Source organism: Sturnus vulgaris, chromosome 6, assembly GCF_052056855.1.
Source record: "Sturnus vulgaris isolate bStuVul1 chromosome 6, bStuVul1.hap1, whole genome shotgun sequence".
Lineage (NCBI taxonomy): Eukaryota > Metazoa > Chordata > Aves > Passeriformes > Sturnidae > Sturnus > Sturnus vulgaris.
Window position 1 is genome coordinate 14,919,945 of NC_142248.1, and position 17,299 is coordinate 14,937,243.

Here is a 17,299-nt window from a genome sequence, read left to right on the forward strand (position 1 = left end):
AACGAGTAAACAACTGCAGAAAATAATAGGCTGTTCGCTCCCCTGTCTACTCCTCACTTCTGGCCAAGACGAGGGGGAAAAAAAAGAAACTATAAAGAGAAGGAAATTCGAGGAACCTGATTGCTCTCCTTAAGGAAATAATAATAATAATGATCATAAAAAAAATAAAAATCTGGAATAGCCCGAGCCTGTGGGCATTTCTCTCAGTTGGTTATTTTGGTTGATCTTGAAGACCAAAGGAGGGGAAAAAAGATCAGCCGCCAGCGCAAAGTCCAGATGCCGCGACTCCAAAGTAAACAGAGGAGGAAGTGGATCATTTGTTTGAAGTTTTCGGTGCGATGGCCGCTCGGGTCAGCGCTCTGCAGCCCAAGGCAGGGGTTTCTGTTCTCCCAGCCAAGCCGGAGTGCAGGGAAGGAGGAAGAGCCTGCAGTGCCGGGGCAGAGCCCCCCTCGCCCGCCTGCGCGGGGAAGAGGGCCCAGATGCCATTGCTTAGGCTTGGATGAAACACCCACTGAAGTTACCGCCGGGGCTAAGGGGGATAACCGGGCTTCAACAGTTGGGTTCGTTTTTACTTTTATACAGAAACTGCCACCATTGTCCCCCCCCCTCGTCTCTGCCATACCGATATCAGTATGAATCATACTTTACTTACTAAAACCTCGAACTGATTACTTGCTTAGAGACCTTAGTTTATTTTTTTTCCAGTTATACAGTGTTGAGTCCTGGGGACTGGGAGAAAAGGCAGGATTTATCAAACATCCTTTTAAAGAGCAGACATGCATTTTAACAACTTAAATTACTGGGGATGTGAGCTATTTCCCCTCGCAGAGCCTGCCAGGTTTCAGTAAAAATGTGAAAGAAGGAGTAAGGCTCCGAGGGAGGGGAGGGGGGCAGGGGGGGGCGATCAGCACAAAGCCCTGCAGGGCGCACCGACGCGGCGGGGCGCGGGCCCGACCCGTTCCAATCCCAGCGGGCAGACCGGGCCGGCTTGCCGCGGGAAGGCGAGCGCGAGCCGCGGAGCCGCCGCCCAGCGCGGCCGTTGGGCGCGCGCCCGCCGCTCCCCCCCCCCCCCCCCCCCCCCCGCGCGGAGCGGGACGGCACGGCGGCGCGCGCCGGCGGAGGGGAGCTCGCGCGCGCACGCGGACACGCGCGCACAACGTGGACGCACGCGGACAAGCGCGCGGGCACGCGCGCACGTGGGCGCGCGCGCGGAGACGCGAGCACAAACGGACACGCGCGCACAGGCGCGCGGAGTCGTTCGGTGCGGCCGCACAACCGCCCCCTCCGGCGCAGCGCGGGGCAGGGCGGGCCCGGCCCGGCACAGCCACACACCCGCCCGCCGCCGACCGGCCGCTCTCTGCCATCTCTTCCCCCTCCCCCCTTCTCCTGGTCCCTCCCCCGCCTCCTTCCACCCGAAAGTTTTTTTGGGCCTGCCCGCCCGGGTGATTCAGTCGCGGTGTCAATCACCCTGTCCTCCTCCTCCTCCACTTTCCCGCCGCCGGCTCCTCCTCCTGGGGGTAAGTCACAAACTTTATAAGTTGAGCTTTCCGCGAGCCCCCTGGAAGCGGCGAGCGGGCGCGGCAGCCGGGAGGGCTGGTGGCGGCATCGGCGGCGGGGGGAGGCTGCGAGCAGGGGCGCTGGAGGCTGTGCCTTACCCACGCCGTGACTCCTCGTGTCCGAGTGCCGCTGCCCCACTCGCTTCCCCCCTCGCTCGCCGAAGATGTCCACAGCCCTGGTGTCGCCCAACATCTTCGACTTGAGCGAAGTTTTATGCAAGGTAAGGGCGCCGGCGGGGGTTCCGCCGCCGACTTCGGGGCTTTTCAGTTTCGTTAGGGTTCGTGTTCGGGTTTCCCCCCTTTCCTTGCCCTCCCCCCCACCGTTTCGTTTTCTGGTCGCGAGCAAGTTCGGCGCTGGGACCGGAGGGCGCAGGGCGGGAACCGAGAGCAGCCACTCCGTTTCGGGTCGCCGGGGTCTCACCCGCCCGCGTTTCCCGCCTCTGCCGCTCCGGAGGAGGAAGGGTGGGGGAGCCGCCCGCGCTCCCGGCGGGCTCAGCCGCGGCGCCGAGCGGAGGGGCCGGATCCTTGCCGTGCCCCCGGGGCCGCCGCGCTACAACACGCCCGGGCGCGGCGCGGCGGGCGGCGGCGCTGCCGCGGGGCCGGGCGGGGATAAGAGCGGGCGGCCGGGCGGGCTGGCTCCCCGCGGGGCCCGGCCGCCCCTCGCCGGCCGCGCTGCGGGAGCGGTTGGGCGGGCGCCGCGCCGCGCGCTGCCCTTCCCGCGCGCCGCCGTCCCCGGGGGCGCTCCCAGCGAAGCGCTCCCGCCGCGCGGCGTTTTCGGGCGCCCCCCCGCGCCGGGCGTTCGGTTCGCTCCGGGACCGCTCCGCGCCAAGGACGGGGAGGGGCGCGGCGGGGGACCCGCGCGTGGGGCGGCGGAGGGACGGAGCGGGGCGGGGGGCTGTCGGGGCAGGGCGGCCGCCGCTCCCCGGCCGCGGCAGCGGGAGGTGGCGTGGTGCCGCTCCACGCTCTTCGGGGCTGCGTGAGGATGTCGGAGGAGGTGGTGGCAGTAAAAGTGACGTGACCGGCCCTTGCTTTGTCCCCGCAGAGCAGCAAGATGTTGAATTACAGCCCCTCGGGTGTCAGCGGGTGCCTGCTGGACAGGAAAGCGGTGGGCACCCCAGCGGGCGGGGGTTTCCCTAGGAGGCACTCTGTCACCCTGCCCAACTCCAAGTTTCACCAGAACCAGCTCCTCAGCAGCCTGAAAGGGGACCCGGCTCCCATGCTGGGGCCCCGGGAAAGCCGCTTCCGGGACCGCTCCTTCTCCGAGGGTGGCGAGCGCCTACTGCAGCAGAAGCAGCCTGGGGGACAGGTCAACTCCAGCCGCTACAAGACGGAGCTGTGCCGCCCCTTCGAGGAGAACGGCGCCTGCAAGTACGGTGACAAGTGCCAGTTCGCCCACGGCATCCACGAGCTGCGGAGCCTCACCCGCCACCCCAAGTACAAGACCGAGCTGTGCCGCACTTTCCACACCATCGGCTTCTGCCCCTACGGGCCGCGCTGCCACTTCATCCACAACGCGGAGGAGCGCCGCGCCGTGGCGGGGAGCCGGGAGCCCGCCGTCACCGACAGACCCCGCCTGCAGCACAGCTTCAGCTTCGCCGGCTTCCCCAGCACTGCTGCCAGCGGGCTGCTGGACAGCCCCACTTCCATCACACCGCCGCCCATGCTGAGCGCCGACGACCTGCTGGGCTCTCCCACCTTGCCTGACTGCGCCAGCAACCCTTTCACCTTCTCCAGCCAGGAGCTGGTCAGTCTCTTTGCCCCCAGCATGGGGGTGCAGGTGCCCAGCGGGAGCTCCCCCACCACCTTCTTGTTCAGGCCCATGTCCGAGTCCCCCAACATGTTTGACTCGCCACCCAGTCCTCAGGACTCCCTCTCTGACCAGGAGGGCTATCTGAGCAGCTCCAGCAGCAGCCACAGCGGCTCAGATTCCCCTATCCTGGACACCTCAAGACGTCTTCCCATCTTCAGCAGACTCTCCATCTCCGACGACTAATCTGGGGTTTCCTCTTGCCCCTCCCCACCTCTATTACAATGTTAAGCTGAACTCCCCCCGACCTTGTCCCCAGTAGTCCAAGCTGGATGTTAACATGTCCACCTGCCTGCCTGACACGCACTGGCTTAAACCTTAAGTGCCAAAATTACGATGAGAAGCAATAACGTTTACAAAATAGTGCCTTTTAACACTTTTCACTGTGACTGTATTACCTCTCCAGCTGCAGAGGGCACCAGCAGCTCTGTGCACTTCCAGATGTGCAGGAAATGTCCGAATCCGGCTCCCTCCACTGGCCATGTACTGCATCGCCCTCTCCCAGTCCCTTCCCAAATGGCCAGTTTCTGCTAGGCTGCAGGCATGTGGGCAAGTGTTAACATCCAGTCCTTTCTCCCCTCCCCTTAAAGACTAAATCTTGCCTGGATCCGCTCAGGTCTGCGGGAAGAAAAGCTGAGAACGGACAAAGATTGTAACATGAGTGGGACTTCGACTGGGAGGAAGAAAACAAAAGAAAAGAAAAAAACAGATGGACTATGAGAGACTTGATTTTGGTGCTAAAAGTTCCCCATGTATACATGTGACATCTTAAAACAAATAAAGAAATAGAGGGGTGGGGCCAACAGAAGTCATTCCACACACACAAGTTCGTGTAAACAAAGTTCGAGTAGACATAGCTTTAATGGTTTTGCTCTAGAGTACTTTAGACCTATCTTAGAGCACTCACGCCAAGCTTTTTATTATTTTTTCTGGGTTTTTAATTTTGTATAACTTTTCAGAAATTGGAGAGCAAATTTTGCTTGTCACTGCACAACAATATAAAAAGCTTATTTAACTTATCAAAACGTATTTATTGCCAAAACCTTTGCTTTTTAATTTTGTTCATATTTATCGGGATGATGAATCCATAGAATATATTCTTTTATGTTTAAATTATGATCTTCCATATTAATCTTAAGATTGTGAAGTGTCTTTTTTCCTTTTTTCCCCACAGTTTAATATATTATACTACAATGACATTTTTTGTAACTTTACACTTTTTTTGGTTATTTTATTTTAAAAAATGAAAAATTAATTTAAAAAAAATGCAAAAACTGTGTTTGGATTATTTATTTTAGAATTCCCTCCCCCTTTTTTTGTGTTGGACTGCAAATGGAGTTGTTGTGCATCTTTGCCTTTTCTCTTCTCCTTCTCTTCTCCTCTCCCAGGTCTTGCCTACCTGGGCTTTAGAATGTACATACCTGGGCTCTTTTGCGAGACAGCGTGGAAGGAAGACTTTTTCTTCCTCTAATTGTATAGATTCTTCAAGGAGAAAAGCCTTGGGCTCAAAGTGCCTATCTGAAGACATTCCAAATACAGTTTGTCTTTGCATTTCTGTATTCCAAGTTTGGAGTTTTCCTTGCCAAGGTGAATGGGACTGGCACAAAGAGAATAATGAATGTAATTTTTTTCCCCCCTGTTACTGTTTGCTACACTGCTTTTTCTTCCTCTTTGTGTGAGTTTATTTAAAAGAGAATCTCTTTTGTAATGACTGTTTGCAGTTTAAATCAATAAACCCCAAGTTTTTTCAAGAAACTGACAGTGGAGCTGGTTTTACTTGCAAAAATTGAGGGGCTGGCTTTAGACAACCCCACAAATGCAGGTGCTTCCCTTCTCTTGACCCTTGAAGTGCCCACAGTGTGCCCAGGCATCCCTCCATCGTTCCTCGCTGATTCAGTGGGTTAGCCCTGCAAGTGCTTGGGAGCAGATCAGTGGCAGCAAATACCTGATGTGACCTACCCTGGTGGCCTCTAACCTCCTCTGTCTCTTACGGAGTGCTTGAGTCATTCACTCTGTTCCTGACAAGTTCTTTCTGATGAGCATGGCTTAAACTGAGATTGGCTTTTGTTGCTTGTGTGCCTTGTGTGCTCCTGCATAGCTCCTTGCCCTTCAAGGAGGGCTTATGTGTGTTTTGAGTGAGGCTGAAGTGGGATATTGAAGATAAAATGGGATATAATCTCAGTCCTGGCTTGTTAGTGGTACTGGTCTGCTTGCACAGAGGGGCTGTTTGGTGCCTTGTGGGGGAGGGGAGCACGGAACCCCAGCGAAGGCTCAAGTGTACGCACACATCACCCCACTATCGTGTTTAAGCCCTTGTACATCTTGAAGTATCAGCAATCCCAGAAACTTCTTGGGCCATTGATTTTGTTTAGGAACACATCCTTGCCAGCACTGCTCATGGTGTTAAGTCTTGTGTTTTCACCTTTGAGCTCTCCTATGGAGGAAGATTTTGCTTCCAAACTGAGTCTGAAATGTTGCCGCTGAACCACCAATCCTTCAGCTGTCTTAACATGCCTCAATGTTCAGATTTCCTAATTCATTTTGGAAAAGTTCCTGCCAAACAAAAGCTGTAGGATACCTCAAGGCTTACACTAGTGAACCAACCTTCTCTGCTGTTAGTTCTATGCACTTGTGTGGTCTGAGCTGGGTGGAGGAAAGATGGGGGAAGAAGAGTGTTGCTGCTGCAAAAGCTATGTGGAGACTTTGGCAGATACTGATGTAAACTAGTGCATGATGTGATCTGTGTGCTGATTCCTGAGAGAAGAGCCTCAGGCACAGCTGGCCTTCAGCAGTACCATTGACTGCAGCTTTGCTCCTGGGCATAAAGGCAATGAGCCCCATGTGAGGGATGGGTTCTGCCTTAGAGACTCGTGCCCAGCTGCAGCAAGTGCCCAGGTGTGCCTCTTCTGCTGCTGGGAATCAAGCTGTTGGCTCCTGAAGAGTGAGACTATCTGATCTGGAGGGGATCTCAAGCCTGTTGCAGGGCACACACATGGAGCCTTGAAACTGCTTGCTTCCTTTCTGGACTTTCTGTTCAGCTCTTCAAACAGTCTTTGACCAGTTAATAATTGATGAAGAAAATAGCTGTATCAGTTGCACAATGCTATTGGTATGACAACCAACCAGGAAGCTGTGCTAAAAGTAGATCTTTGCTCATGGTACTTGGGTACTTCCCTTGTCCTTTGAGTGCACTGATTCCGGGAAGCCAGCACCATTTCTCTCCTGTGATTTTATTGATGATATGTTCTCGGTCACTCTGTGCTTTGCTTTTTGAAACTAACCTTGAGCTGGTTTATGCAGGGGATAGAGAAGAGCAGAACAGGATGCAAGAACCTTCAGCAGTGAAAGGATTTACCTGATCTGATACCATTAGGATTTATTGCAGCTTTGGTATGTGGCAGCAGATACTCTAGAGAGACTTTTCCATCCTTGTATTGATTATGGATGAGTTGTCCATGCTCTTTCTCACAAGGTTGTTTAGGTGAACCTACCATGGCTGGTAATAGCCTAGCCAAGGCTCAGAAAACTATAAACAGCCTATTCTGACATGATAGTTCTGGGACACACATTCCTCTGACTTGAGGACTCCTTCACTCTGGCTTACTGATTTAGTGCATGGGACTTTCAGAGTGGCCATAAAATAGGGCTGGGCCTGTGCATTGTCACAGTTGCTGCTGACGTGCCTGCTGTGGCAGGGCAGAGAGAAGCGCCCACAGGAACAAGATGCCTGTAAAGGTACCATGGCAAAGTGTGCCTCTGTACACTTCACAGGCTGCACTTACAGTTCTTACTGTGGGCAGGGGGACACCTATGGTGGCTCTGCCTTCTCTTTGCATACATTTTGTTGTTGTCATGGGAGATTGCTGTGGGCTCCTTCTGAGAAGGGACTTGGTCCATATCTCTGGGCTACAAGCATTTGCTGTTTTTTCGCTTTGAAGTCAGGTGAGTCTAGTGCTATCCACCCTCAATATATCTTGGAAATTAGAGCCATATTGTATGGCTGGCTGTGCCAGTTGTCTCTTGGTATGGAATAATGTGATGACTGATCTGCAGAGCTCCAGGTGGCTCAGATCCCACCCTGGTACCTGCCTCCCTCCTTCCCAATTCCTGCAACAGCTGTATGTGTCCACAGACACTATTGACTACTCACTTCTTTGCTATGGGTAGCTGTGGCTTTTGTGCCAAAACACCTTCAGTTCTGCAATTAGGGCCTGAAGAAGCAGGGGAGCCGTCTCATTTCCTGAACGTCACAGGAGAGAGATGAAAAGTCAGATAGGGGTTCTTTGTTGTTGCTGATGGTTTGTTTTTAAAGGCATTTGGGAGCTTAACTGTCTGGTTTAGGCCAGCCTTTGTTTAGTATCACTTGTACATAGATATGGTGTGCCAGATTGCAAGTGACAAAAAATACCATATAGAAGGAACCCTGAAATTTTCCAAGTTCCTGGTCCTGACAGAGTTTGTCTCAAGAGTATAGTCATGAAACTGGGAGGCAGAGAGGGAAACAATTAGAAGAAATATGCTTGGAAGACTGTTAGAAGCTGGCTCAAATTTTCAGTCCGTATGGTTCCTATGCAGTAACGCATAGGTGGTGCGTGGATGGAACTTTGGGCTGCTGCTGCAAATCACCTCAGGAAGAACAGGCTGAGCCAGGCCTTTGCACAGCAGAGGGGAGATGGCAGTGGGGCAGGAAAGGATGGGGTCACCGTTGGAGATTGAGAGCCAGAGATTGAGTCCACACAGCGTGGGGATAGCATGGGTGAGACAGAAGCCATTGCTGTCCAGAGTCTGAAGACTACTTGTGTTCTAGTGCATGAAGGCAAATAAACTGGGTCTCTCCAGTGGGGGCTCAAGAGCATCAAATTGAGGGGAAGGTCTGGATAATGCAGCCTACTGGATACTATCTGATGACCATGGCCAAGGATATGAATGACTATTAAGATGCAGTAATCCAGGCAAAAACCACAGCATGCCCTTTACACTTACTAATTGGTGCAATTTGTGTGGTCTGTGCTGGGGAAAGCTAGCATGTGCTTGAGTCTGGAGAAAGAGGCTTTGGGAGAAGGTGCTGTGGTCAGTGTGTGAACAAAGAGGCTCCTGACTTCAGTGCTGGGGGTGTTGTGGAGACTGGAGGCTGAAGCCATGTCCAGGGGCAGCACTGACACAAAAACATTGCCTGGGAGAGAGAGAGGGACTTGTGCTTCAGGGAGGCTCCTTGTGCCCTACAGTGCAACAGGCAGACATGAAGGTGTGAGGTCTGGTACCATGCAGTGGGGCTGATGAGGCAGTTCTGCTGCACAGAGGTGGTGTGCTGAGTGACCAGATGCTCTGGCAACAAGCAAAAATGTGGTGAGTGAAGTGAAAATAGGCAAAAAATTTAAGAGTGAAGAATAGTGCCTTTCTTACCTTGACCCCACAGAAGAGTGGTCAGGAGGAGCTCATAGCAGAAGCACTTTAAGGAGTATGAACCAGCCATAAGCAGGAAGAAAGCAACAAAACCAGTGTTAGGAAGGAGTTAGGTGGGAGGAATGGGTGAAGGAGTTGTAGAGGGTCTCTTGGGCTGGGAAAATTGGGACACATGGTGAGACTGGCTCCGTGGGAACACTTCAAGCGTCTGCTGGGAAATCATAGAACAGCTCTTGCCCTCGAGGCTGAGATCAGTCCAAAATGTTCGAAGATGATTCTGTGATGTAAAATGTCCTTTGTTTAGACACTCTTTGGCCCATTCAGCAACGCCTTTTCCTCACAAAGTCGATGCTTATTCCCTAGAAGACTTACAGGGAAAAAAAAAAGTTCCTCTAAGACACCCTAAACTAATACCTGCTGTGACTAAGCCCTGTGGGCAGCTCCGCAGCTGATTTATATCCTCCTGCTCCTGAGCGGAGGGTTGGAGTGGAGCAGACGCGCTCTCCCGTAGCCGAGGGCAGCGCGCCGGGAGCGCGGCTGCTCCAGCTCCGCTTTCCTCCCAGGCACAGCGCAGCTCCTTTTGGCCAGGGCAGCTTTACGGGCTCGCCTGGGTTTATTATACTGCAAATGTTTTGAATGCCACATGTTAATTTCCAGAGAGGCTTTGTTTCACTTTTGCTGTTTTCCCCCCTACCTCCCCACCGGTTTTGATTTTTTTTTTTTTTTTTTTTTTTTTTTTTTTTTTAATTACCGCTGCCCTAACCTCTTCTTTTTGACTGAGTTTTGGTAATAGCTGCCTTTTTCTGAGCAAACAGAGGACTGGAATTCTCCCTGCCTGGGCTCCAGCTGCAAATTAATCTCTTTTCATAGTTTCGTTTTATGTCCGCCCACGATCCCCACCACATTAACTTAGTCAACACATGGAAGTGAAATTTTTCCATCCAGGATCCTGCGGGTTGTAAGGCTGTTGTGGAGCACGTGACTGCCAGCTCCAGAGTTTTCTTGCACCTCTGGGTGGAAGGAAGTTTTCTCATCCCCCACATGTGTGAGTGGTTGCCGGTGGGATGTGAAAGGTTTTAACAACTGGAGTCGGTGGAAACATTTCAGGGTCCGGCAGCGTTTCTGTGTGTATTTAAAGTCCCGGGTGGAGGCACGGCCGTAGGCAGGGCGTGTTTGCAGTAGCTCCGGTGCTACCAGCCCACTGCTCAGCGAATGAGCCGGTCCGGGGCTCTCCACGGAGCCCTGCGCTCCCTGCAGGGCTCGTCTCCCTCCCCGGGGCACGCAGAGTGCAAGCAATGACCCTATGACAAAGACACATCGAGTCTGCTTGGCCCCTGCAGATGTGTTTTGTAATTTCTACATGATGCCTTTCACATGTGGGCCCAGGAAGACTTTCCAGGTATTTTGGGCACTCGGCAAATATATCTGTACCTATTCCACAGGTTTTAAAATCCTATTAGAGATACGACTGCCAGGTAAAAGGGATTGCTCGGCAGAGGCACGGTATCACAGAAAGAGCTGCAAAAATAATTCAGGACTCCTGATACTTTTTCTCCTGTCATAGTCTCCAGGCAACAGCAAATATTTCTCCTGAATACTCTGGATGAGCAGATGCCAACATTGATTCACAGGAAAAGGATGTAGCCACGCAAGCCATAGAAATGTTGTTTGGGATGGTAGCCACGGCCCCTAAGGACACGTTAAGCAATATGGAACAAACGCCAATGAAACTCTTAAAGCTCTTGCAGTGTTTGCTATAAAGAGATTTCTTGAGCAGTCTCAGGTGGGAACCTTTGTGATTTACCTTGATTACAGCTACGTGGAGAGAATACACTGTGTTTCACAGCTCTGGAGATGCTGCTAGGGCTTTGGAGCACCAGCAAAGTTCTGATTTACTGAGAAGTTACAGTCACAAGATATGAGGAGAGCTTTTGTTAAAGGCCACAGCAGAGTGTAAAATATGCACTTTTGCTTGAAAAAAGGATGGCAGTGAAAATGTGCAGAGGCTCCCTGTTTATTTTCCCTGAGACTCAGATATTCTGTGCTGTGTTCACAAATAACTCCATTTCCCCCCATTATTATACTTATAAACTTATAGTGAGATTGAAAAGCTGAGAACAAATCTAATGCACCTTCTCTTCAGGGTGCTCAGCTAAAGAGCTAGAAGAGCTTTGGATTCATTGACTGAATTTGCTGACCAAGATATTTTCTTTCTTCCAGCAGTTTTTCTGACCAGAAAAACACTTCCAGTGTGGATGAAAACAGAGCAGGAGATGTTTTGAAAACATGTAAAAGTTTGTTTCAAAAGCGAGCAGTTGGTAAGAAATTGAGGGCAGACAGCTGTGGGAGGCCAATGGTCCATGGCCTGTGGGGTTATCAATGTGTCATCCAGATTGGCAGGGACTTCTAGTGAGTCATTCAGACTTCTCTTTTAACTGTGACAGGACTGAACTCACGATTCTCAAACCACCTTTCAGGCAGAGGGAGTTGACTATTGATAGCCTTGAATGTCTCCAGCACCGAGATGTGCACAACATTCCCTTGCAAGGGAGTTACAACGCTCAGGCTCAGACAATTTTAACTTCTCTGTATGTGACCTTACTGAACCTGAATGTTTCCTACAGGGGTTTGTGGCCACTTTTTGTCCCATTGCCTTTGATTAACAAGACTGGATCCCAGCTTCCAGACAAAGTCCTGCAAAATTGCACGTGTGGTTTTACCTTTCAGCTTTCCTGCCAGCTGTTCTCTTCTCCAGCCTGTTCCCAGAGAATGTAATTTTCAAAACCTTTTCATGCTTCTCTTCCCATGCCTGATAAAAATATAGGATATCCTAGACCCACCCTGGACTTTCATTTTCAGGTTCTGCACTTGGTGCCTTTGGTTCTTGAGGTGGTAAATTTAACCTTCCCAGCCTAATGTGGGATGAGGTCAGGAGAAAAGCACTATTTCAAATTATACTGGTTCTGCTAGGAATCCAGTGGGAATCAGACTCTTGTCACAGCATTGTGCTGCCAACCAGGGCCCTGCTCCATTACTTTGGGGCATCCTGGCTCCCCTCACACAGCCTGCCAGTGGTGGGTGCCTGATTATGCAGAGTTTATCCCCAGTGGGTTGCACGTGTGAATAAGTGTGCATACATAATGTCTAGTAACTAGCTCTGATATTAGCACTGTGCTTCACAGCACCCGGGGTCCCTGGGCTGTCACCCCACTGTCAGGCTGGAGCAGCCTGGGACCCCCACCAGTGCACTCAAAGGAACCCATACTCCTGCCCTTCGGTTTCCCTCCCTGAAGGAGAGACATTATTCCCTGTCCCCAGGGAACAGCAGCTTTGAAACACAGAGTTGATTTGTTTCCACTTACCATTATCTTGGTTTAAGTAAATTACAGCGCTTAACAGCGGTCATAAAATTATCTGGCTTTAAAAAAATTCAGCTGCAGAGTTTGGTCCTGTGGCCTCCCTGATCAGCTCATTTCCAGGGGGCAAACATGCACTGGGAAAAGAAAGAGTCTCTCCTTGTTCATCACAAATGGTCATCTCCCTGTTGTATCAGCAGCTGCCTTGCCTAGTGTTGGTCACCGTAGAAAAGTACAGCAAGCCTTCCACCATGCACTGCTTCACCTTTCTGAATAACTCTGCAAGTTATTGAAATCAGATTATCCACCATCCCTCACCAGTGGCCACCATATCACCAACATTTTAGAATCAAGTTCTGCCCTGGAAAGGAGGCTCCTTGACAAAGCAGTGATGGTCCTCACTGAGGGATAGGTAGCAAGGTCCAAGATGACAATTTATATCATGAGAATTTATAAATAGAATAGAATAGAAATAATAGATAAATAAATAAATAGAATAGAAAGAATATATTATGCCCCTTTTTCTGGTACATAGAGATTAACTGTGAAAAGGCCAGAGCTGGCAGAAATGAGGATTTCTTCAATTTTTGCACGTCTTTCTCTGTGCTCCCTCTGGTAGGACTAAGACTGCCATGACTCTTTCCCACAGGTGACAATGAAAATTGATCAGGGATCCATCCTGTTCCCCTGCTTCATCTAAGTAAAACAAAAAAAAGTGTCCAAAAAAGGACAAGAAACGTGAATGCTAGAAAGTAAAATCCAGTCCAGCTCCAGATAAAGGCAATGTACCAACTCCTTTTCAGTGCTCTCTGACATATGGAATTGGTCCTTGAACTGCTATCATTTGGTCTGCTAGTAAAACAAATCATAATGCTCAATATGAAATAAACCAGGAAGAGAGGAAGAAACTGCAGTTCAGCAATGAGCATCTGAGCAGTCTGGAAACAAGTGCTGGTGGGGGCTAGAGCCTTCAAATCCAGCCAAGGGCCCCAAACTCACAGGCTGTGCTAAATTTCAGGTGATTCCCAAATGCAGTGGAGAATGAGGGACAGGGAAAAACCTGCTCTATAAACTGGCTGTTCTTTGTCCAGCATTCAACAGCTGTTTTGGGTCCTGCTTTGTAAAAGATGAAATAAAAATTAAAAAAAAAAATAAAAAGAAGAAAAGAAAAAAAAGAAAAAAGGAAAAAAACACAAAAGAGAGCGAGCGAAACTGAGATGGGGAAAAGCAACAAAAAGTTCCAAATAAACATGTTTTTGATGGAGGAACTGGGTTTTTGCACCCTAGCACTGTTTGTACTTTCAGATTGTCAGCAATCTGTAGCGTGCTGAGCCGAGAGGACAGTGTGGTGGAAATACCTATGAAGCAGTGAGAGCCTTATCAAGGTACTGTACCAGGAAATACACCGCTTTCTTTCCTACTTCATGCACGATACTATGATTAAACCCAGCAGCACGCCTCATCATAACATGTGCCTTATCAGCCCCACTATCTGATGACAACAGCAGCCCTCGGGAGACCAGACTGACATCATCCAAAACCTCAGTAGTTCAAGACTTGAGCATGTAGCTAGGCTGCAAGCTGTGCTTGACTGTGTTGATCTGTTTGTACTAAACTTGCAGGTACTTTGCTGGAGGAAAAGGAATATAAAAATCAAGCCCAAACAATGTTTCAGAATCTTCCTGACAGGCTGTTATGCTATTTAGCAAATGAATGCAGCAAGCAAAGGAGGCTTTTGTCCCCAGCAAGTACCACAAGTCTGCTCCACAGCTTTCTGTAGCTTTGAGAGAGGGGAAAAAAAGGTCAAACCAAGACATTGTCACTGCCCTGAGGACGGTGCTACCGGTGATGTGGTTTGGTATGGAGTCCCACTCCCAGCTGACCCCAATTCAATTGATGTGGCTGTGAGGTTTAGGTTCATCCTGTATCACAAATAGGGGCCAGCTGTTGGTCAGGTGGAGCTCTGAATCTCAAGATACTAAACTTCATCATGGCTGGTTCATTGCCAGTCTTCTTGTTTGGTTACTGCTGCTTCACTGAGGCAAAGCATACTGGCTCTGGCCTTCCGGCCTCCTTTCTGTAATTTATAATGAGAATTTCTACAGTCACAAAAAGAAGAATCAGAGAATAGAGTTGGCTTTCCTTGTGTAACAGTCAGCAAACTTCTCTGGTTTTAATTTGTTCTCCCTGTCCTGGGTTCTTCAAAACACCTTCTCTCATTGACGTCAGCACAGATTTACCACACCCCAGTTATTTCAGACCTGGATAGCACCATGGAAAAAGATTACCAGTCTTCTGGAGCTGCTTCCTTATGCTTTGGACAAAAGAAGATCATGTGGGACCATATTCATTCAAGGACTGCCTTTGTATTTGTACAGAACCTAGCACGCGTGAGTTTACCCCTTCTTGAAGTTTGCTGTGCTACAAAATTGTTCTTAAAAACACCCCCTGCTTTTAATATTTGCGTTTTGGTGGTTTGTTTTTAGTTGCAATGTGAGCTTTCAGAGGGAAATCAAGCCGGATTTAAATGCTGAATGCATGCATAGCAACAGAAGTAGGGCCATCCAGCACACGGATGCTAAGTGCCCATTTACAGCCCCCATGGAGCCCAGCACACCCCGGGCCATGCGGCACGGTGGCCCTTAGTGCCTGCTGTGACCCAGGGAGGGACGGAGGACTCTGTGCCCCGGAGGATTTTGAGATCTGTCTCACGGATCTGGGGAGCTGCTTTGCCGAAGGGACCTCGTTTTCCAGGCCAGCAGTCACATCCTCAGTGTGTGCTCGCTGCTCCCATGGGCTGCTGGTCCCTTGCCCTGCCATCACTGCTGCCTCCCCGGCACTGCATGGGCAACCAGTCAGGTCATGAGCACCAGCTCCTTCGGCAACGTGCAGAGCACTGAGAGCTACCCAGCAAAAGATAAATACACATGATTTTTATTTTACTGTCTCAGTGGAGGCTTGGCTCAAGGGGCGGGCTGGAAAGATGTCTGGTGGAAATAAGACTTGCCTTTTAAGATAGAGCATAGATAAATGCAGTTCTGTGTGGGACTGCTGGAAGCCTCCCCGAACAAGTGTGGGGAACTTATAGTGGTTTTTGAGGCATAGTGCTATTGTCTATTTTGCTGAACATATTTCTTTGTTCTTATGAACTTTAAGGAGCACTGAGAACACAATGTGCCATAGAGGGAAGACTTACAGAAAGACTTTATTAGAGAATGGAATAATTTAAATTTTTTTTTCTCCTACAATACTTTCTAAAATATTCCTATTCTGAAGCACACTTGTTTTTTTCTGCCTGATGTATACAGCCCTGGCTCTAACCTGGCTTTGCTATATTACTCACTTAGTGCTTTAGTTGATTTACTCTCAAAATTGCTAAAAATACTGTGCAAACCCACTTTTAAATAAATGACACAGCAGAAGGCTGTTGAGGTTGGGTAAGAAATACAGGTAGGATTTTTCAGGTTTAGAGACAGCTTTTGGTTCCACTTTCCTGAAGAGGAAGCTCTTTTGAATGGCTCTTGTGAAATATGCTGATGGTCTGAGCATCCACATCAGCTCCCCATGACAATTGCCACTGATTGACCACTTGCTGGCTGTCTCTGCTTGCAGCCCAGGAATGGATGAGTCATGGAAACAGAATTCCCCTTCACCCTGGCTGCCTCCCAGGCCCTCTGGGGGACTGCACTGACAACAGACAAGGAAAGTCAGCACTGCTTTTTTGACACTGAATCACTGATGAAAAACAAAACTCTTCTGCTTCCACTTGGTATCAAGGCAGCGTTTTTTCATGAGTGTTACCTGAACAATTATATACTAAGAGATCAAATCTCAAATAGTGCCGGGCACATTATTTTGTGTAGAAAATTGATTCTGTGCTACTTCAGGCCAGAAAAAAATGTACCATGTTTTCTAGAAGCTTTATCAGAGGATGCTGAAAACGATTGCCATGCTTAGGTGCAGCAGTATTTAAATACTCGTTTTAATTTTCGAACGATTTTCTGAAATAGAGTTTGGTTGCATTTTAATAATTTCTAAATGGAACAATCCTCTTGGGGGAAAAAAACCCAAGACAATAAAATAGAAGGAAATGAACAGATTAGAACACATTAAGCCCCGGTTGCTTCCCTGAATAGAGAATTACTACTTAGGTGGGGAAGCAGGCTCTGTTCGATGAGGAAACTCAATTAGTTTTATTTCAGTTCTGCCTGGAACATTCACACAACTCTGCTACTGCAGCTCAGATATAAATACCAATGAACCCATACAGCAAGGTATTCAGAATTTCCCTTGAGGTATTCTCAAGTGAAAAAAAAACCATTAAAAAGTGTAAAGGAATTTTTGTCTTGACACCAGATGTGTGCTGGGAGAAAGAAGTGCAAGCCCTGCCTTAACGCAAGCCCTTTGTCTTGAAAGGAGCTTTTTCAGGTGTTGCCAGCCCTGCCCACACAGCTCAGCACACACGGCCTGAGCACGGGGCTGGTGACTGTGTGGGATCTGTGCAGGTGGGTCAGGCCAGCACCTGCCTCCTTCATCCCTTCCCTATCCCCTCTCTGCCTTTCCCCATCCTTCCCTGCCCATGCCATCCATGCTGCTCGCCAGGACATGTCCTGCACAATTCCCTTATCTCAGGAGTAGCAGTGCAATGGGTGGATGTGGTTCCAATGGCCGTGTGTAATCCCTTCCGTGCTGGAGTTTGTCCTGGCTTTTGTGGCGTGTCAGGATCCAGTGGTGCTGGCATCCAAAGCACCACTGAGGTGCTGTCTGTGACTCAACACCAAGTGGACGTTTCCAGCTCACATGCCTGTGATGTCAGGTTACACTGACGCACTTGGATTAAACTGCAGGGAAATGAGAGCTGTAATAGGAATTGTACCTTGTGTTTGGCATCAAAGCCATAAACAGAGCTTGCCAGAGAGCCCTCAGTGTAGAAAACCCTACCTCATCACTCCTGCCTTTCAAATGGGGGGGATGGGGGTGTCACGGCCCCTGCCAGCTTTCCCTTGTGGGAAATGCATCCTTACTTGCACTCTGGAGATAACTTGAGCTGCAGGGAGAAGTGCCAGTGCAGTGGTGCCATACTTATGCCTATCAACGTAATGGGAGGGTCTGGTGACACCTCAGCCATTGCCCCACTTCTTCCTGAACTGGGATTTTGAGAGCTGTGCACTCCACGC

The 17,299-nt window shown here is 49.8% G+C and overlaps 1 protein-coding gene across 1 annotated transcript; it reads left to right on the forward strand.

The window, feature by feature from the left end:
• The first annotated feature begins 1,560 nt into the window (after positions 1-1,560).
• Positions 1,561-5,118, forward strand: ZFP36L1 (ZFP36 like 1 zinc finger CCCH-type). Its single transcript, XM_014869415.2, has 2 exons — positions 1,561-1,777; positions 2,599-5,118. The coding sequence occupies exons 1-2, from the start codon at positions 1,721-1,723 to the stop codon at positions 3,547-3,549; spliced, it is 1,008 nt and encodes a 335-aa protein (XP_014724901.2). The 5' UTR covers positions 1,561-1,720; the 3' UTR covers positions 3,550-5,118.
• The last annotated feature ends 12,181 nt before the right edge of the window (positions 5,119-17,299 follow it).

Coding starts and splice junctions, on each gene's coding strand:
- ZFP36L1 (XM_014869415.2), top strand. CDS start 1,721: ATGTCCACAGCCCTGGTGTCGCCCAACATCTTCGACTTGAGCGAAGTT. Junction 1,778..2,598: donor TGAGCGAAGTTTTATGCAAG/GTAAGGGCGCCG, acceptor TTGTCCCCGCAG/AGCAGCAAGATGTTGAATTA.